The sequence below is a fragment of the Numenius arquata genome, chromosome 11, assembly GCF_964106895.1.
Source record: "Numenius arquata chromosome 11, bNumArq3.hap1.1, whole genome shotgun sequence".
In the NCBI taxonomy this organism is placed as follows: Eukaryota; Metazoa; Chordata; class Aves; order Charadriiformes; family Scolopacidae; genus Numenius; species Numenius arquata.
The window spans coordinates 4,400,399-4,422,859 of NC_133586.1; the positions used below are offsets into that span (position 1 = coordinate 4,400,399).

The following is a 22,461-nucleotide window of genomic DNA, read 5'->3' on the forward strand; positions in this document are numbered from 1 at the left end:
CGTGACCGCCTATTGGCTGCTTTCAACAGGACCGACAGATATCTAGCAGGAGACTATGAAATCCAATCTGCAAAAAATAAGATCAAAATTTATTTTGAGTGGTGAGATCATCACCTCTTACATAAAAGACTTTTTCAGTCAGTCTGACTGCAGGATTCCCAGACAGAGATTCATTACTTACACAATGCAATTTATATTCTATTTTCAGAAATCTAGCTTTATGTTAGTAACAGCAGGATGTCAGATTTTATTCTCCAGTGGATGACCAGACAGAGCACTAAAGCCTGGATCTTCAACTCTCGCCTGACCCAGGAAAACCTTGCATTGGTTACTAATGCTTTCTTGGAAAGAACACAGAAATTCTTCACATGACCATTATTACACAATTTTAACATCACTCGGCACATTATCAAATAAAACCTTTGGTTTCTTAATAATATACATAAGTGCTCTTCCTATGTTGAAAATTTTCCTTAAAAATAATCTATGATGTTTCCAGATGGTTTCAGAACATAAAAACAAATATCTGTTTGGTACAAAAATACAAAATACAAATATTTTGTTTAAAAAAAAAAATCTTTATTCTTCATTATTAAGGAAAAAAAAAATATCATTTTTTATTCCACTGAAGCATTACAAGAATTAATTTTGTTGCAACACTTGCAACTTTTTTGGTCTTTTCTATACCAGATTTATAACACACTCTGACAGAGATACTAGCAGCTAACCTCACCAGCAGCGTATATGTAATGACAGCAAAAAGAACTGGTAATATCTTCACAAAAAGTCAGTGCAAAGATAAAATTATTTTGACTGAGTATAAAAAAAGGACTTAAAAACATTAAAAAAAAATAATGACATGGTTGTTGAAGATCACCTGAAATAGGCAGGACAGCTGGACCAAACTTGTTAGAACATTTCCTGCATTGTCACTAGTGGTTTTGGTCACAATCAATACAGTTTTGTTATTTTTACAATCAAATTAATGTCTGTCATAGAATTTACAATCAGTTCTGAAAGAGCAAAGGCTAGAAACTATTTTTCCAGAAAACCAAAATTAGTCGAAGCTTGAGACCGTACACAGTTCAGCAGAATTATAATCCAACTACAAGTATTTAAATATCACACAACCAGCTGACACAGGAATATTAGAAAGACCTTAAAATGCCAAGACTCAGCATCTCGCATATTGCAGTAGAGTACAGGCTGTAGAGAGGGAATTTATATTTAATGCAAGATTTGCTGAGAGCGAGCATACCAGAAATTTATAATTAGATGGTAATGGGGACAATCCTCTTCTGATCAGTTTTATACCAGTAAGGCTCCATTCATCAGTGGTGCTGATCCTAATTTATGCTAGTGTCAGTGCAGAAAGAATTAAGCTAGTGTCCTAGACAGACCACTTTTTTCTCACATCCTAACCACAAACATGAGACAGCCTGGAATATTTTTAAAATCCACATGTAAAAATATACCTGCCAATCCATAATTCCTAAAAAAAAAAAAAAAAATTACTTATTTCAGTTAGTAGGTACCAAGACCTACAAGAAGCCGATACTAGGATGTAAAATGAGTGAAGGAGCTGCATGTGACATTCCAAGAAATGGCCCATACCTTACAGACAAACTAGTTAGATGCTGCAACACACTAAAAATGTTTTGTTCATTCTTTAGTTCTGGAAATTCTGCAAAGCCTACATTTTTGGCCAACCTTTAAATGCTGGTAGGATTCAGCTTTAGGTCTTATATTATCATTACAAATTCCTTCAGAATAACTGCAACTGTCTCCCATGGCTTAAAACTAGAATATTTGAAGTCAGCAATTAATACAGAAGACTTATTACAAAAATAAAACAGAACTGAGAGCTGCAGTAATCCCCTCGAAGTAACATCAGTTCTGTATCAATCACACACACAAATCACTTTTATCACACAGGAAGATATTTATGAGAAGTTTTACAGGGAACAGGTATGCAAGACATCCGAATTAATTCATACCTACCCACTGCAACCAATGACTTTATTATACAGATAAGATGGGAGGCCTTTCAGATGAATATTGTTATCCACATAAACATATTGTAGCTCCCGAGAACGACCTAAATCTGTGTTTAGAAAATAAGAAAAGTTAGAGAAAAAGGGATGACATAGTGACAATTATAAGCAAAGCAATTCTCTTTAATTATAAATTAGCTAATCAGACTCAATATAATCAAACATGGATTAGTACTTCTCAGTTGTAAAATTTCAGCCAATGGTTTTATTATGGGTAAGCTGAAAAGTTGTTTAGAAAATAGCATTTAAAAATCACTAAAACTAAACAAAACCCCTTTTCAGTAGCCCTGAAAATCCTGTTATAAATAATTAAATTTTAACATTGACAAACTCCGAAGTCAGTTTGAAGAAGCAAAAGGACAATTGATTTCAAGTCCACAGTGCATACTTCAAGTTCATAAGGTCAAACCCGCTTTCATTAACTGGCCTCATGTCACTGAAATTACAGCTTCACTCTCTTCGGTAAAGCCCTAAAGACATAAACAAGAATGTCCTCTGTCCCACTTTTTCTTTTCTCCAAGAAGAGATACTCGTTTGATTACATTAGCCATAACCAAAGACAGGCAGTAATCATTCAGGAACAAGTCTGCATGATGCGGTAAATCACAGAACACAAGAAAATATACAAGAATTAAACTGCAAAGTATTCTACAACAAAAGCTGTGACTACAAGTAAATGATCAATACATCTGAAGGTGTGCTTCTTACATTATTTCTGTTAAAATATTGGCTGGCAGTCAAAAGAAGCTACTACAGCATGTTTAAGCAATACTTTCACGGTCTAGAAATGTATTAACATACCTCCAGAAAGGACCATGTAAGTAGGGAATAATTTCATTTTGTTTAGAAAATTAAAGTGGAAAAATAGAAAAAAATTAAAGGGAAATTTTAGGCTTCTAGGAAGAATTCTCAGAAACAAGAATTTCACTTATCAGCAGGATCTCGTCAGTGGGAAAACTGTCTGCTATCAAAAGAAGAGAAAAACACGCTACTGTGAGATGTTTAAAAAGACAAACCGAACAGCGAACTAAAAAGAAAAGTCTAAAAGAGTTTTGAACTGGCAAGAAAGCTGAGATACAGGATCATCTGGGCAGCTCATTTTATCTGTAGCTTCTATGTTGTTCGAGCTACTGGGTTAGGAAAAAGCATATGCATTTAATACAAAGCACAAACCAAGCAAACAATGTTTGAAAGCCTCTCTGCCTGGGAGGGGAGAGCTGCAACCCAGACAAACTGCATTATGAAAAAATAATAAAAAAATATCTGTAAGCCTCTCAACTTCTTAAACTTTTATGAGTGTGTTATAGAAACTAAGCAAGATAAACAACCATTTGGCTGAATCAGCCACATTGCAAAACGATGCTAATATCGACTAATTCTGACTTCCCATCCTTATCAACTGTCAATTACCTTGGTTGGCATAAAGATAAGGATAACCAGAGAAATTAGCATAACTTCTGTCCCTTTTGTAATTGTGGCCAAGAACAGAATAAAAATTAAAACCATTTCAATGATGTTTCTATTCAGCAATTCTATTGGGAATAACGATCTCTTATCATTCCCTACTACAACAATAGGTAATACAATCCCTTCTTTATTATTGAATGGTTTTATTGCACACGAGAGCTCTGGACGCCACTTAGTGCAGATAAAGCAAATGGTATTTTGAGTGATCCCTCCAAAATGTTTGGCCACCTTAAAATATACTGAATGTCTTCAGCTGTCACCCACTTGAATGGCAGCTGTAAGCACCAGGAACCTTAAAAGCTCAGGCTGAGGAGGAGCTTCAGAGGGTGTCACATTGTCAATTCTTTGATATAAAGAACAAGTGACGATACCAATAGAAAATGAATAGATTCCTGTTCTGAAATAAAAATGTTAACATAGAAAAACTGAGGTTTGGGTTTTTTTTCTTTTAATACAGGCCCTTGCCCTTATGGAGGTTTCAGGGACCATAATCTGGGCTTTGTTCAAACCCAAGTCACTGGACATCAGGGGACACGTTCAACCATCACATGCTGCTTTGACGCTGTCCCAAAGACATTCTAGTTCGTAGAGTTATCCGCTGCATCCATCAACTGTCCTGCCCCAAGAAGCAAGTACAAATATCTCTGCTGACTGATGGGCACTGCTGTGAGATGCTGCTACGCATCGTTATGAGCTAACACCCCGAAAAGATGATTTATTTTGGCTCAGTATTGCAGGGCCGAAAATAGTTTTAGCAAAGTTCTGGGATATTTTTAGATGAAACAAAAGCAATGGTATCCTACAGCGAATAAAAATATTGCAATACCAAGGCACTATAACTCCGTAAAATACTGTAAGGCTGGAAAAGAATCAGCCAGTAAAAAGTAAAGCAGATAGCATGTGCGTGGCACACCTCACGCTTCGAGAATATCGCCTGATGTTGCAGAAGCCAATTATACTAAGAAGAGCAGAAAACTATGGGTTGCTGGGGTAGCTCAAATGCGCCACTGTTTAACTTACTAATTTAGAGAATGGGAGAAAATTTTTAAAAGAGGCTCATCTTGCTCATTTCTACACAGATGTATGCAAATGGGCTGAAAATCAGGCAAGTCAAAAAAAGCCCTAAAGCTGTTCTTTTCATATGCACTGAGGGGGGAGTTATGCTGCATCTCATCTCTTCCCTCTGTCTTTATCTTATGCTATGTTTAGATTCTAAGTTCTGAGTTGACTGCATTTCCTAGGTAATTAAAGCAAATTTTTGGATGTTAGACAAAATATCTCAGTAGGAAAAATTCAATTCCCAAAGCCAAATAGCCTGTAACTATAAATGTTCCTTTGATATAGTTTCTTTGCATTAAATAACCAAGCATCTTCTAGTCCCCAAAAGATTTTTTTCCAGTTCCAAACACTATCCATAAAGTTTAAATTTAAATAAATCATCACTTTAAAAAGCTCTTTGTATCCCACCCGCATTAATTTTTATGTCTTATATCAGTCAACAAATATTGTTAAAAGTTCTCTAAAAAACATGCTTCTGAAGAACTTTGTAAAATAAGGAAGCTGTCCGTCTATGAAAAGGCTAAAGCTACAAAGAAGGTTTTCATGTGGCTTTTGCAAGCACTGTACTGTGTCTAAAACATTTCCACTTTCCCCCTTCCAGGCTCCCAGATCAAAGACCTATCTCCCAGAAATGACCAAATGCCATGAGTCCTGAACAAACCCCAATTCTATTTTTTTTTTTTCTTTTTCTCCCTTTTTCCTTTTTTTTTTTTTTTTCTAACCTCAGGGCCATGGCATATGCATTCCACATGGCTGAAGATGGAACAAAAGCTCTTGTGTGTCTGCACTGATGCTCTTTTAACCATACTGTGAGGGCAAGGACACAAAAGCAGCATATACTGAGGTAGAATAAGACCTTTGTTTACCGTGCACTGATAATTACTAGACCCATTTTCTAAACAAAAAGTGCACATAAGCCCTCAACAAAGTGATATAACACTGAATATTTGCTGTCATAACATCCCCTGTACTGCCAGTACACTTGAGAATTTATGGCCTATTTTAATTATATTTGTACTTTATTACATAAATCATTTTTATTTTTGCGATGTCATCAGATTCAGATTTCTGCTTGCAATGGAATTTGTTTTCAGGCACTGGAACACTTGCTAATGGTAAAATTTTAAAGTTAAATGTCTATCAAAGGATAATTTATATTGTAAGTAGATTGATATAAAATGATCGGTAGTTCCATCTGCCATTCAAGAACAGAATTCCTAAAACCATTTATTAGGGCAGCATGAAAGCTGCCCTGACAATAATGAGACCATCCACGATGCAGTTTCCAGGTCAACTTACAATTTGGGATTTTTGTAAAAAAAATAAATTTACTAGGAAAGCCCAAAGGCTTAGATCCACATAGTCTTGTTTCTTTGAATATAAACTGGAATACTCAACAGCTGAAAATTTTATTTTATTTTTTTAAATACTGGCATGTCCAAGAATTAAGTGTATTCTGCAGAACAAATGACTAATTCAGTATTGTTTACCCATATGCTTGTTTATGTACCAGTTCTGAAAGCGAGAGAGTGGGATCAGGTAGTTTTATTGTATTTTGTAGAACTGACTAATAATGTTACACTTTTTTTCTTAAGATACATGTGCCTGCAAACTTCGAAGAACGTACAGGACAAAAAAACTACATAGAACCTATCCCAGCAGTGCCGTGGAAGTGCTGTGTTACTGCTGGGATAAATCTTACACCTATCAATCTAGGAACAGGGAAATGCAGATTTCCATTACACTTAACAAGAGGCTCTACTGGCAGCTGCAAGGGACATACTTAGATGAGGAAGAACGGATTCCTCGGCATAGTAGATGTCAACCACCATATGAAATAGAGTAAATCACACTTTAAAAAGCATTAAGCAATATGTTCCAAACATATTTCTTCCAACATGGACATGTCTAAGAAAAAAGAAAAGAAAAAAAAACTCCATTCTGTTAGGAGATGAAAATACCTGCTTTTCAACTCAAATTCCTAATTGAAAAAAATTGTTTGACAATTCTTGCTTGAATATCACTTGTAGATATTTCTACACTATCTTTCACTGTTACTTAATGTCTTTACTCAGTCATTAACTTGTAAGGTTGGATGTAATAATACACACCCCAAAAAACAGCCAACATGTGCAGCTAGCAGAAATAACACTACAATTATGCCTTAACTTCAGTAATACTCCAAGAAAAATATTTTCCCCCTACAACAGAAGATAAGATTTAATCTTTTTGCTTTTCAATGCACTAACTCTCTCTTCTACTTTATTTCATCACATCTTGACCACTCTGAGGCTTTCTGATTCTTCAGAGGAAGGATTAAACATTTACATTTATCCTGTGCTGCTTTTCCTCTGAACTCTAGGATTTATGATTCGGTCCCATATCCACAGATAGCAAATTATCTCCAAATGTTCACGAGTGAGTCACTATTAAGAACTACTGAACAGGGTCAATTGACAGTCTTTGATGTTTCCCGTTATTTTAAAAGTTCCTTTTGAATGTTTTGAATTTGAGTCTAAAAATAAAGAAAAAAGAAGGTGTGTCATTATATTAGAGATTTATTTCCTCCTTTTGAACTTAAAACACTTCAGCAGATCTATGGCTCATCCAGGTCATAGCTCGCTCACAGATAAGCTACTAGCACAAAAGTAGCAAAAACTTTTACTCTTTAATATTTCACATCTCATCTTACTGAACAGCATCTTATTTTTGCTAAATTAAAGAGATTCAACTTTCTGTCTCACGAAATGCAGCTAGAAATATTTGCCAAAATAGGGGAAGTTATTTTACTTGGTTTAGTTAATACTGCGCAATCTGGACGATGCATCCTGGAACTCATTTATATAATGACATATGTTGTGACATAACCAAAACACTATGTCTGGAGACATTATTTCTACGTACTTTCCAATAATACAAATTAAGGTGCTAAGAAAATCAGAAAGATCATAAACTTCTTGAAAGACTAAATTGCTAGTACTGAAAAAATTAAGTTAAACCTATACAAATGTAATTAATTTAGAAATTATTATCTCATTTTTAGCTGCCTCAATTTTCAGCTTCTTTTCAATGTCATCTGCACCTAATTAACGCCAAACTCTGATTGTATTCTAGAAAAACTATTAATGGCTATTCAAATGACGTGACAGATCTGCATGTGTGTCTGTATTTCAGCAGCGATTAGCCCATGGCAGAGCTAAAAAGTAACGAAGGCGGGGAAGAAGACTTGCTTTTCACAAACAGAATATACAGCCTGCACTTACTGACACACAACTACTTCCCACAACAAACCACCACACACTGACTGCACCTCCTACTCCTGAAGGCCTGCTCTGACACTTCCAGACTTCGAAAGAGTTGGGAGAAAGGCAGATAAATTCTTTCCTGTGCTACTACCCTGGAAGTTTTGATGGATGCCAATACCCAGCACAAACTAAGCCATTGCTAGATTATGCAGTTCTGACAGGCCTAATGATGAAAAAATAATTTATGTGGGGTTACTGGGATTCCGCAGCAATTTTTAAACCGTAGCTGAAGAATCTTAGTTAAATCATCCGATCCAGCAAACAGAAACAGATCATTACCCAAACTGGTGGAACTCAGATTACATAGTACTATATTTAAATACAACATCATTTAAACTTTTTTACCCCTCAGTTAGCTAAAAATAAAGCAAATTTGATAGCTGACCTATTGCTTTAAAACAGACACGAAACCTTAACCTGCATTTTTTGTGTGCGTATTAACATATTTTCCAACCATATCATCACTGTGACAACTCCATAAACAGAGTTTGTAGCGACCACCAAAGAAAATCACTTGTTTTTGTTTTTTTCTTTCTGGGCCGGAAAATTTGTTTTCCTGTCTCTTTTCTGACCCACCCCCCAGCCCAATGATGGTGGTGACTCACCCAGTGGCAAAAATGCAAGGCGGTTTCCAGCCATGGAGAGCTCATTGAGGCTTGGTAGTTGGCACAGGTGGCGGGGAACATACCACAGGTGGTTTCGGTCTGCAGTCAAGTACTGCAGCGAAAGGCACATGTGCAGCCTTTCAGGTAACGTTATCAAACGATTGGTTGAAATATCCAGCGTCTGCAGCTCCCTCAGGTCTCCAACCTCTACAACCCAAACAGGCAGCATTGAGAATTATTAATGTAACTGTTTTCACAAACAAGACCACAAAAAAAACACCACATCTCACTTTTCACAAACAAGACCACGAAAAAAAACACATCTCACATAAATCGAAACCCAAGGTCATCAGTTAGCTGTGCTGTTTTCCTCTTCAGATACTGCTCTATCAATCTGTGTTCAGAACTGATACTAATAATCTAAATCATCTTTATATTTCAAATCTTTTTGCATGAGGACAGTTATCAGTTAGGCAATGTGTTTAAATATGAGATCTCTCAAGATAGAGCATTCCTGAATTGTGGCAATTACTACTGTCAAAAATATCTAGCAGTTTCCTGGTCCTAAATTAGAACTAGGAAAAAAAAAAACACCACCAAACCCCAAAACAAAACAGATAACATAGTGTGCTTGTTATTGAGGGTGTTTTGCATGACCCCAAACTCACGCAAATTCAAATCAATTTTTTTTTTTAAATATTTGAGGATGCAGTGCTTATATCCACCTTTCTTAAGATTTTCTTGCAATGAGACTTACAAATACATGCATAGCACTTCTTGCCCAGTGACAGTCTTTCACCAAGCATGCTTAGGAACAACAGCTCTGTCTTCATAATACAACTCAAAAGACCTAGTTTAAATTAGAAAATAAATTTCTTAATAACCTGTAAGTTATATCATAGGAAGATACTACAGTAAGTTCTGAGCTACAGTTGCAGTAATTACAGCTTCTAGAGATTTTCTTTTTCAATATTTTAAGAATTTTTTAAAGTATGTTTTCTGTGTTGTCTGATTATTTTTTTTTTATGTGGGTAACAAATGAAGTTCTTAAAAGTCTGCAATAAGTGATCACACTAGTAGCCGCACTTGTGCAGAATGATTTTTCTTGTTTCTGGCCTATGGGACCAGGATGCACCTCTGTAAGCACTGACTGACAAATATATTAAGCAGCTCTATAGGTTGTCTCATTGTTTATTTAGTTATGCTTTTACAGTTACTCTCAAATTTGGATAATTCTATAAATTATTTTCCCCAAACATGGGAAAATTGCACACAGTTTTGCTTCGTTTTTAAATACTTTACAGCAATGGAACCAACTCACGAAGTGCTTGGTGCCCCTGATTCTTACCACGGTTCTCAGCATCTTGCAGAACCAAATGTACTTTGCTCTCAGCTGAATGAAACCAGCTCCTGCATCTGATAGCTGCTAAAACAAGATTCACTAGAATTTTCTACACTGAAAACACCAGACAATCTACACAATCCACAATCTGCAGCTCTATCACCCAGGTTCTTTTTTTTTTTTTTTAAAAGATATAAATAAGGTAACACTGTTTAAGTTAAAGCTAAACAGAACCTATTGTGCCCTTAAGCTCTCTCTGCAGCAAGAGCTAGAAAATTTGGTATTCACTGAGCTCTGAGGTAGCATCTTGTATACTACACCCAAAGAAGAAAAAAAAACGCTAGGTTAATTTCAAGCTGCCTTCTACACAACGGGAAAAAGAAATAGCAAATCTGACGCTGACCTTGGGAAAACTGCTATAGTGCTTTCAAGACTGAAAATGTGAAAAGGAAAAAAAAAAAAGAAAAAAAAGGAAGTTGTAATTCAGTATTAGAGATTTTCACAGAAGTACTAAATAAACAAAATGCCTGTGCACATTTAAAAGGAGCTTCTAGCCACTGCAAACAAACCCAGCATTAGCTACAATAAAGAATCAACAACATACCATATCCATTCTTTTATAAAATATTACTGACAGAAGCAGCTGCTATACACAGATGACCACATTCTTCAAACCTCTTAGTTTTGATGTCAACCGGAATCATAAGCTTTATTTTTAAAGTGTTTTGGTTTTGTTTTTTTATTTTTTAACTACAAGATTGAAAATGAATGGCAAAAGCAAAATAATCACTACTAAATAGCAAAAGACTACTGTGCAAAAGAACTTCAGTAGAACTCACTTTTAAAGAGTTTTATATTCATCACAAACAAAGCCATATGCTTGAAAACAGTGACAGGAAAAGAGCCACCTACGTTCAGCCAAACCACTGACCACATGCAGTCAATAATAGGCCTAGCTATTTTCATGCACTAACCTTTTTCTCTGCCACTAAAAACAGTTTTCTAATTCAGTTTAGGTCCAAAATCCCATAAATGTTACGGTTGGCAAAGCTGGCAGAGTTTCAAAGGCATTGCTAGAATGATATGTTTCAAATCTAAGAGGAAATAAAAGTATTCTCACTTTATCCTTCATCCAAAAAACACATACTTGCCTAAAACTTCATCCTCTCTACCTTAATCTTCCAATGCATACCAGATGTAAACATCCACTTTCAACATACAGTGCCATATGTTACAGAAACACCCACCGACCCATGATGAATTTAAAAAGTGAACCAAACAACTTAAAGTGCCATCAGATTAAAGGTATAACCCCCAGACTCCCCACCCTAGTGTTGAAAGCTCATTTTGAGGAACACGCTCAGACATTTACTAATGACACCAAATTGGTTTCAATCTCATTAAAGCAAAGGAAAACAATAAAGAGGAATAACACAAAATATAAACAGTCTGTTAATAAGTTTTTCAAGCTTTTACTTACTAAATACTATTATCCATGCTTTAAAAATCTTGCAACATAAATACTGGAGGATGCCTGGGCTAACAAACACAGCGAAAGCCTTACAAATCTCTCCCTTGCTATCACCTCATCAAACACTAGGACATTTATGAGGTGGACTTGGGAAACTTCAGGCAGACCCAGAAAAGAAAACAGCTATTCCCAAATAAAAAGAACTGACAAGGAAGGGACTTTTATTCAGAGATTTCCCCCCTGTCCCCACCTCCAAGGATAAGAGAGACAAGCATTATACATTACCATTAAACCACACTGAGGAGTTCCAATTACATCTAAATGAAATTCATAAATGTATAATTTAAAATTTATATTAGCTTTAGGATTAACACTATCAAAATCAACATGGCAGAGCACTGAGCCCCATTTTGATATGAGAAGCCAGAAAAAAAAGTCCTCGGTAGCTTTGCTAAACCTTTAACTCAGAGAGACCCGAGTCCAAACGTGAAGCTCCTGTGCTGATTCTTGGACCCAAGTGTCTCAGCTGTGTCCATCAGCATGGATCACTGCCTTCACTGAGAGCTGGGCAATTCCATGGCTGGACCATATGGTACAAAGGTGTTCACGGTGTAGTACACACGAAGGGGCTGACAGATTGTAAATCCACACACTACCTTACTTCAGAGAAACTTCAACACAGGTTTATGCCCAGCGTCCTGCCTACAGCCTTCTGAAGGTGGTTTCAGTGACAGAGACGTACACATAAATACTTCGGAATGTATTCTAAAACGGCCAGCAACTGGGTAATTAATTAATCTTTTTCATCCTTGCTAATAAGAAGATTCAGAACTGATTACTGTGGCTCCAAAAAGCAGCCTTTGCGTTCATGGTAATAGCTTTCCCAGCCACTTGGAGAAAGGGACAAGTGAACTGACATCATACGCATTTGGGTTTTCAAAAGCAAAACTGCCAAATAGGTTTGTCTCTCAACACAAAGAGAAAAGAAACATCAGCATTTAAAAAGAAAGTGAAACCTTGAAAGAATTTCAGGAAATTTCCAAAATTATTGACCTTCTAACAAAACTGGTTGTATTTATATAAACATACCTAGCGTCAGGAAAAAAAAAAAGAAAAAAAAAATCTATTTCAGATTCAGGTGGCTTAAATGCCAGTTTTTAAAATTAATTCCCATGGTTTTACATGAAGGAAAAAAACCCATCTGGAAGTAAGTAAGCAGCCTATACAACATATAATAGTTGCCAAAGGCAATTCAAACTTCCTTGACCTTCTGGGGGTACAGGCCTCACCAGCTGCGCAACTCAAAAATAACAAACAGTTTTCTTTACATTTCAAGAGCAATCCCACTTTTCCCTGTTGGGCCATAACCCAAAATTTCATCCAAAGATATATGAAACACATACACAATTGGATTGGAGTGTATGGAAGGCATGGATTTACTTGAAATCAAACGCTATCTGAGTCTTTCCATCCAAGTAAAGGGAAAAAGGGGATAGGAAAGGGCTACAGACCTACCTGCATGAGAATGCACCTCAAAGCAGGATATTAAGAGAAAGCAGAGAACCTACAAGGAATGGAAAGAGGGACTGATCAGCACAGAGAGCTGGCACTCGGAGGTCAGGCCACAGAAGTTAAATTAAAACTGCCAGGAGGCCAGGAAAATAGGACTCACAGACAAACAAAAGGTTTCTCAACAAGAAATAAAGAGCAAGAAATGAAGAACTGGTGTCAACATGGGGTAGAAATTAGGAGGACAGACCAAATATTAAATTAGCTTTTTGCATCATTTTTTCCTGTAAGAATAATGCTGTGTATGAGGACAGAGACAGAATACCTCATGGGAACGAGGACAAAGCACTGAAAATTACCACATCCATGAAATGAGGCTGCTTTAAAACTTTCCATCCCAGAATACTGAAAAAATGGGTTATATATCAAAATTGCAAGCTCAGGCACGAGGATCCTCAATGAATAAGACATTTTCTGGGATAGCAGCCTAGAGTTGGAGAAGAAATGTAGAACCTGTGTTCAAAAAAGCCCTGTTAACATGAACTCAGTGCTCTTCAGTATCTTAGAACAACTGTTCTAAGGGGAAGAGCAACCAAGAGTAACCAATGACTGGAACATAAATAGAAAGCAGAATGAAAATGCAACCCAAATCTTTCCAACTGTAAATCATGTTATACTGGCTTATCTTTCTTTGATGAAATTTCTTGGTCAGTGGTAACACATGAGTATCACATCTCATGGCAAATTATTGGGATGGAGAAAACACTAGTAGTGGTGGTGTTGCTCAAGGGTCTACTTCGTTTAGAATTTCCGTTTTCTACCTTGGTAAAAAAAAAAATACTAGGTTTTGGTTTGCCGTCAACACAAGCATTTAAAGCACTGCTAATATGACAGAGAACCAAGTTAGCATACAGGAAGAAGAACAAGAACTTTTAGATTTAAGTGATTGAGATGGAATGAAAAATAACAGAAAATCAGCATGATAAGGAAGTGGTGCGAGTCAGGCCTCTGCTTGAAACAATGAAGGAGGAGAAGGTCTGGCTGTACTCGTTCACCACCTAAGGATAACGAGCCACCAGTGAAAATAACTAATGCAACTTCTATATATAGCCAGCGCTGTATTAGGAGCAAGACAGTATGTTAATATACCTTTGTATTGCAGGCAATAATGATGATCTTGCTATTACCAAACATCTAAAGCTGCCACCCCGCTACCAAAGGGACACAGAAACTATCCTCTCCTGCCTGCCATCCACTCTGCAATGCCAGCAGCAGGTCGCTGCTCCAAGACTGCAGCGCTCCATCCTAAAGAAATCTTTGCTACGTACCATGGAGTAATGTTTTCCAGCTTGTGGTACCCAGAGGAACATATTCTTACAAATCCTTACAGAGTGAAGCGCTGTGATGACTGGATGCGATTGAGAAGCACTGGACTTCGTGTACCCAGTGATCCCTCTCTATCCTGGGATCTAAAAGGAAAGTTGGTTGATTCAGGAAAGGAACAGAAGGTACTAAAAGTGGCTACCATACTTCACCCTTGAAATAATGTTTTAATCACCTTCCATGAACCTGGGTACAAGACGCATTTTCCTATTAGACGTGTAAAACCATGTAATGGTGAGTAAAAGGTGTTTAAAGTCTTTCATGCTTAAAATGCTTATTACCTGTCCCATCAGAAAAAAAAACGCAAGTCTCTATACATGCCTGTGAATGAACTGTGATACTATTATCAGTTTCAAACTGTAATGGGCAGGAAATATAAGTTTAAATCACTAAGAGCTTGATGGAAAAGATCTCCTTTAGATCTGCTTGGGGATGTCTCAGGAGGACTTAAATAGATTTTAAGATGGTTGAAACAAATTAAATAGCCTATTATGTATTAACGTTACATTTACTGTCCTACCACGCAGCTTACATTTCATAGCCTATAAAAATTAAATTTTCTAGCACAAATTGGCACTTATGATAGACCTGTGCCATCTTCAAACAAGGAAGTTTGACCGTAACTGAAAATTGCCATCATTAAAGGACAAAAAGGGGGAGGCAAATTGAGTCACATTTACATTCTGACACTGCCGTATGCAGATCTGTTACTGTACTGTTAGTGAGAGAGCTTGAAAAATGTTCTGTTTCTCAAGCCTAAGAGACCTGAAGATGATTTTTACCTTGTATTTTTCCCCTGTAGGTTAATATTTGCTCAATACTTTAAGTAAAAAAAAAGAAGAGGGACTGGAAGAGACATCGTGATACTGTAGCAACTATTTTATTAATAACCTGTTTTTAAATGAGGTGCTGAATATGAGTTCAAACCAAATTCTATGGAAAAAAGCCCCTATCCCAGCTGATCAAACTTGAATCTATTACTTTTAAAGCAATACTTATGGTGGCATTTCACACAGATATCCTGGCTGGAGAGAACAGGGAAAAGGATTTTCTGGGGCAGGATTCTCTTTGTGAATGAACATACTCATCTAAGTAACACCTCAGAGATGTTCCCAATTCTCAGTTTCACCTACTTCAGCCATAAACTATATTGACTCTTCCCCAAAACATTTAAGCAGCAGACAAAACCCAAAACCAAGTGAAAAATATATACTTCTACTGAACACACCCAAATAGAACCTTTTTTCCTCAACTTTGCTAAATGTCACACACAAATTTAGTACCAAACCTTATTTATTTTGTACCGCCATTCACAGGCAAAGGTGAGAACAGTGACTTTCTAAAGTCCGATCACGCTAAACAGCAATTTTAGTTCAGCTAAAAGTGGCAGAAAACAGACATCAGGCATGAGGGTCACATTAAGTCAAACTCTTCTAAAGGTCAATGGTTGCCCATCTTTTACCATAATGAAGCTTCAATTAAAAAAGCATGCAGCCTTCAGTATTTCACAGGTCCAGCACCCTTTGTTTTCCTCAGCATCAGCACTGAAGCACCAGACACAGGTCACACATCCAGAGCGGTTACTGGGTTGTGCTCCCCGTTTCCCCTCAATGCAGGTTGGGAATTCAATTTTCTTCCATAATTTGATGACCTCAATAGGAACAGTTAGAAGAAATCAGACGATAAAAATACCAGAAATGAACATACATGAGAAAAGTGGAAAAGGTGGGTGAAAGGGAAATAACGATAGAGAAGAAAAAATTTGTTTATGCACAAAGGTAACTCAAGGGCACGAAATGATCAGGTTTGCTGTTTGTTTGGTTTGGTTTTGGGTTTTTTTGTTTGTTTGGTCAGTTTGGGGTTTGTTGTTTTGTGTTGTTTTTTTTTTTTTTTTTTAAGAAGACAGCCTATCCTTTCATTTTGTTCTAGTGTACTCTGCCTAGTACTTTACTGCCCCCACAGCAAGGTACTTTTGCTACTCAAATGAGTATTAGATATGAAAATAATATATTCGTATTATTCTTTGGGTTTATTAAATGATATTCCAAATTTTACATAGAGGAGCCAAAATGAAGCGTGAAGAGACAGAATGGTACTTTGTCAAGTACATCGCATGAAAAATTTTGCTAGCACCTTACAGAAAAGTCTTTTTATTTGCAAAGTGATGTATTTTTGCTGTTGTCTTTCCTTGGAGGAGCAGCTGTTTCCCTTTTTCTGGGTGTTCCTGGGTGCTATGAACATAAACAAATGTGACATGAATAAAGCATGAGACCTGTTGTGTTTCTCTTGTTTTGTTTATGTTTTTACCATCTTTACTGCTGCACATCATTTACAATTCCCCGTGCACTAATATCACTACATGGAAAGGGAGGGGAAAGCTTTCCAGAAAAACTTTGGCATAAAATAAAGAGCTAATAATTTGACCTCAAGATGCCAGGCAGCCAGAGATGGCTACTTAAGGACCCTGCTTCGATTAAGTACAACAAATCGGTAATTGCCTAAAAGTAAGGCAAACAAAATGAGCATCCTAAAGAGAGATTAAGGATAGTTCAGGAAGCCAAAGAGACCGGGCCGGTCCTGGCTATAAATTCTAGGACAGCTTTTTCCTTTCTTCTTCAAATAAAAAACTTCAGATCAACACAACGGACCGGTCTCTCTGACAAACAAAATTAGTATCTCCTAACCCGTTACCACACCAGTGTCTAAATAATCCAAGCAAAGACCTATCTGTTGTGACTGTTGCTATCAACTGTTTCCAACCAACTGGAGACAGACACATCTTTCTTCCTTTTCTTGAGGTTAGCAGGATTCTTTTTTTTCTTCCTCTCCAAGAAGTAACCAAATGCATAAGAAAAGCAATAGGTCTGTGTTAGATTTTCATCTTTCAGTGGAAAACTGTTATGCTGTACCATGCCAAGTTACGCTCACTTATCTTACTATTGGGAGATACCAAAGAACCCCAGTCCCTGAAGGTAAACTCCATAGCAAAAAAATGCAGCTACAAAATTGAGTGGGATGAGGGAAAGGAAGATCTTTAGTTTGGCACCAGGCTTACAGCACTGAAGTTGCCGTATTTGCTTTTCAAAGGAATGTTGATGGATGGGATTGTCTTAACTGAAGTCTTATGAAAATAATAGCTCTTCCACGCCACTGGAAGTTACTGCAAATTGCAACAGTAATTACAGGGAAAGGACTGGCTAAACATTCATAGGAAATATTCCCACTATAATAGAGGTGCATCTTTCTCAAATGTAAACTATGGATTCAGATGCCCTTTTCTAGCAGCAGTAACAGGAGCTTGTCTTGCTCCTCATCCACTTGCCCAGGCAGTGTCTGTGTAGCCACCCAGCAGAATGGCTAATTCACCAGTTGAGAAGGGCAGGCAGGAGCTACTATAATGATGCAGCTACTACTATCGACCAACTACTAACAGTTTCTAACTAAGATTATCACCAAAAAAGAAGACAGCTAGTGTTGTTTCAAGTCAGATATGTCCCCATTTTCACAATGCTGAGAGCAACTGCAAGCTGTATCTTAATCCGTGGAAGATAGTGCTGTTTAGTGTTTCAAATCAGCACAAAGCAGACAAGTAAGGCTTGCAATTCTACTCCAACCCCCCCCCACTCAGTCATTCCGAATTGCATTCCTTTATCTACACAAATGAGTAGTCTTAGTCCATAAAGCTCTCAAACATTAAAAAATTACCACCTGGGGTATACTTGCAGTTGCTCAGTATCAAAACCTTCCATAAAGACTGACAATTTAATGCAGATTTGGACAATGGTAAGTTAAACATGCATCTTTATTTTAAATACCACTGCAATAAAATTAAGATAACTGAAATACAGGTATCAAACTCTGCGTGTGTAACATGAGCCACAAGGAAGTTAATCTCACATAATACCTCTAGTTCTACACATTCTCTTTAAAGGCATTTTCCATTTAGATTTAGTGTCAGTAAATGATGCATTTTATTTTGCCTCAATTTATTTAATAGACTAGCTGAGTAACAACAAGGATGTCGATAACAAGCAGTATTTTAACTCTCTCATAATGGTATGTATAAAAGAAAATTATATTTGGCCAGCAAGGTCAAAATGGAAATCGATACATTCTAAAATTCTTCTGCTGCACAGCACGAACAATTTGTGTTTGTTCACTTTCAAAGACTGTGTGACTTTGTTCTCCAAGCTTCCTTGAGCACTCAAGTCCTACTAGTAAATTGCATTTGCTTAATGCACAAGTAAAATCAACTACCCGTTAAAATAGCTAATCACTGTACATAAGTTACAGAGAGCTTAGGGAAAGAAAAAAACCAAACAAGGGAACCAAAGAGACAAAAGTACATTCATAGATAATAAAGACGTAAGAGTTTAAGGGGAAAACAAGTTAACTTTTAACACCCAACCCTAAAAATCACAAATATTAAGCCTCAAGAGCTAATTTTTTCCTGTCACAAATGTTAATTTGGTGCAACAAAAAAGAGCCTCAAAAATTCCAAATTAGTAAGAGGTTTTACATGAAAAAAAGGAGTAGCAAATTATTTTAGCAGCTCATTTAACAGGTAATTTTCTTCCAAAACTAAATAGCTATATAGGTTCTATGAAGTACCGAATTTCATGAACAAGTTTGCAGCCATGTGCTGTCATAGCAGATAAACACAGTTTAACTTTTAACCAACCTCCTTAGGGTGGTGAAGGATACAACGAACTGCAGTTTTTTCTATGAAATTGGTTTTTTCGCCATTTATTTATTCATTTTAAAACAATGTTGGTAAAGGCAGCAAGCATGGACATAATCTTCCTCAAAAGCTGATTTTACTTGTATGGCTTACTCTGTCTCTGCTTAGGACTCTCCTGAAATAAGTCAGTGCAGCAAAACAAAGTTAGAGCCCTTCGGCAGTACAGCATACTGAAATCAGTAAGGCATTTCTAATGTAAATCTGGAATTTGCAAAGCAGTTACTACTACTATTTCCTTTTTCACACATTTACAAACTGATGAAAAAATCTCAGAGTAAAAAGACCCACAGTTTAATATCTGTTCAAAGCCGAGGTTCTTGGAAACCCTGACTAAATGCCATTGAACAGATTGTCTGTATTAAAGAAGTTTTCATGCTACAGAAACGCAAACACCATTTGTATATGAAACACATCTTTCTCAGCATATATCCAACTCTCTTATCTTGGAGGTTCAGTCTCAGCCTTGTCAATACACATCTGTCTTCACCCATGTGAACAGCTATTGGCAAATGTTTACGAGAGAGGCCCCTGAGCACCTTAAAACCCCCTTTAAGTTCAGTTTTGCTTTTGGGTAACAGTTCTAAAAAGGAAGACTTTTATAAGTATTTTAAAGAGCATCTGTTCTGAAGTTTCATAAGTGAACTTCGTATCTGTCACATGTGCCTTGAACCCAGCAGTCAGTAAAGTCAGATCTTTACTGTAAGAATCAACAGCAGAAGAATCCAGTGCTGACAGATGAGTTCCAAACCAATTTTTTCTGAAATTCCTTCACTTAGGAAGCTAGTCTGACACTAGGCAGTATACGACCACTTAAGTTCAGTTTAATTGCTCTGAATATGTTAACTCTTAATAATAAGTGATGATTTTTTTTAAGAACAGACAGTCAAAGGGTAGAGGCTTACTAGAAGTTCCATATTCTTCCTTGCATGAAGGAAAGACAAGCTAATACACGCATTGCGCAAGAAGGAGAATCCGCCTCATGACAGCCCCAAGCTATGTTGCTCAGAAAGTGACTGTTGCCAGCCATAACATGGAAAAACCCTTGTATCAAATTCCAAAGAGGCTTTACTGTGCTCTCAGTAGAGGATTCAGCATGTTGAGGGAAGAAGCTCCAAAAGGAAGGGAATGACACCCTGGAAGAAGTTTCAGTAACCTATGTGAATTTTATTTTAATGTCACTTTCTTATGTAAGAATAAAGTTGAAAAATACTAAAAATTCTTTATTGGTTTAAATTTTTTTAAAAAGTACAAAAGCAAACAACACCCCCAATATCTTAGACATAGATCCAAGCATTCTATCGTAATAAATACAACAGTGATTACATTCATATTCAACAGCACTGAAGAGAGTTGTACAGCAAATCAGCCAGACAAGCAATGAAGCCTCCTACCTTCTCAGTTACAAAGATTATCAGAGATGCCAACAAGAAATCTGGAGAGCGGGAGGGGATTCACTAGAGCTATGAAAGGAGTAATGATCTGTACAGCTTTAAAGCCCACGCAGGTAATACATAAAATTAAAGCAACTAAGAATGTTAGTTTTTATAGTCTTTATGGCTTTTCAGATACATTTATATAACAAACATCTTCAAACACTCAGAGCAAGGCTACAACACAGAATTACATACCTACAAAATTAAATTCCTGGTAGCCTGCTTTTCTACATCTTAGATTCAACTCCACAGGAATAGGACTGACCAAAAGTAACCAGACTCTCCACTTCTCCTTCCTCCCCTCTGCTATGCAGTCAATAAACTCACATAAAATGAACACCACAAATGGAATAATTACTGAATTCAAATACAACTGTGGCTGCTTCCAGAGTTATTTTTTTCTGTGGTATATAACTGTGTCACAAAGAGTCCTCTACATAAATCTCGAACCCAAGTCTTCAAACAATCAAAACATAAAAAACCAAATAATTCTATTTGACCTTCATTATTTAGGTCTGTGTGCCAGGTCCAATCAGTTCTCAGAAGCACATTCCACTTAAAAACAGACTGTAGAAATACATTTTTCAAACTAAAAGGAACAGAACGCATTGTTTTGATGCTACAGCCTGAAGCCCTTTATCTGAGTTTTATCAAAGTATACTCTATCACTGATCAAAGCAGCAATGACAACTTAATGTTCTTTAAAGTTACATATTGCTGCATAAACTTCCCACTTTTGTCTCGTGGCCTCAGGCTCAGCATGTCATTGGGAGTATATTCAAAGGTCAAGAGACATGCTTCCAGAAGCCCTCAGTTCCCAAGTGGCAGCTCTAATGATTGCAGGAGCGGAGAGTAGAACGGGGTAGATAATTCCATCAAGACTCTGTTCTCATATACTCTAGAAAATTCAGGTTGTCGTTTCTTCTGTCAGATGTTTGAGAGACTACTTTGTACATTACTGTATGAATTATTGTACATGGTAGTAGCATTTCCACGCTGCCCTATTACTGATTTCATTATCATCTAAAAACTTCTAATATTGAAATCAGTATTTCCTTTTAAATTTCTTTCCATTTAATATTTTGCATATGCCATGTGGCTGACTTTTTAAAGCAAATTTTGGAAGTTAGTTGGATATGAGAGACAACAAATAGGGTTTTTTTTAATCTGCATTTTAACAATTTACTGAGAAATCTCAAATAGAGTTTGCTAGAAAATATTATGCAATTTTATGTTTAATGAAATGTGTTGAAATGAGTTGTACTTAAAACTTCTTATTTAATAAAAAGGCATAAGAACATGCAACCTAACTAACATGCTTCTACAGTTATATTTAAGATCTCCAACATCGCCATAAAGTTTTAAGCTTCAGATGAATGCTTGTCGCGATTACTTAAAGCCCTCTCAACGTCTTCAAAATTCCTGTCCACCCCCCACAGACAAGAAGAAAGCCCCTGGAGAAACAAGGCTTACAGCAACTTGAGAAATCAAGGACTGCAGAACAAAAGTGCAAGCCAGGATTCAAGAGGCAGTACCAAATCTCTTAACAATAGAGAATCCAGTTAAATCTGCTCCCATACTCTCAGGAATGCACAAATCGTCCAAGTACCTCAACATTAGAAGCCGTACTCAAACTCCTTTATCTTGGCACAACTCCTTTATCTCCTACCTGCAAGCCCTTGAGGGGGACGGCTACAAGGGGGAAAGCCCATGGCCCAGAGCTTCGAAAACATACGTGTTCCTGCAAAGATTTTGATTTTCACAAGCGGAGTTACTCCAAAGCCAGAAGCACAACAGGCTTGAGAGCACCACTGGTAATAATTAGGTTGGCTCTCCTCTCCTCCGTCCTGATTTTACCTACACCTCACCAGGTTTCTTACTAACTCCTTTCAGAGAAAGAAAGTAACGAGGTGGGGGGGGGGGGGGGGGAAGTATGGGGCTGGTGGGGCCAGATTCTGCAAGTTCAATGCAGGGTAACTTTCACAAGGATCCCCCATGGAATAGTACAGAACAAATAGCAACATTGGCTCTTTCTCAGAAACCAGTACCAAAGCTCTAAAAACATAGGTATCTGGGATTTTGATGCTTCAGA

At 37.0% G+C, this 22,461-nt stretch overlaps 1 protein-coding gene across 1 annotated transcript in view; it reads right to left on the reverse strand.

Annotated features, from left to right (window-relative positions):
• LRRC28 (leucine rich repeat containing 28) overlaps nt 1–22,461 on the reverse strand; it is a 53,274-nt gene that overhangs the window by 10,372 nt on the left and 20,441 nt on the right. Inside the window, exons 6-7 of the mRNA XM_074155788.1 lie at nt 8,491–8,697; nt 2,002–2,104 (exon numbers count right to left, since the gene is read on the reverse strand). Coding sequence (XP_074011889.1) covers nt 2,002–2,104; nt 8,491–8,697 — 310 coding nt within the window. The remainder of the gene's footprint in view (nt 1–2,001; nt 2,105–8,490; nt 8,698–22,461) is intronic.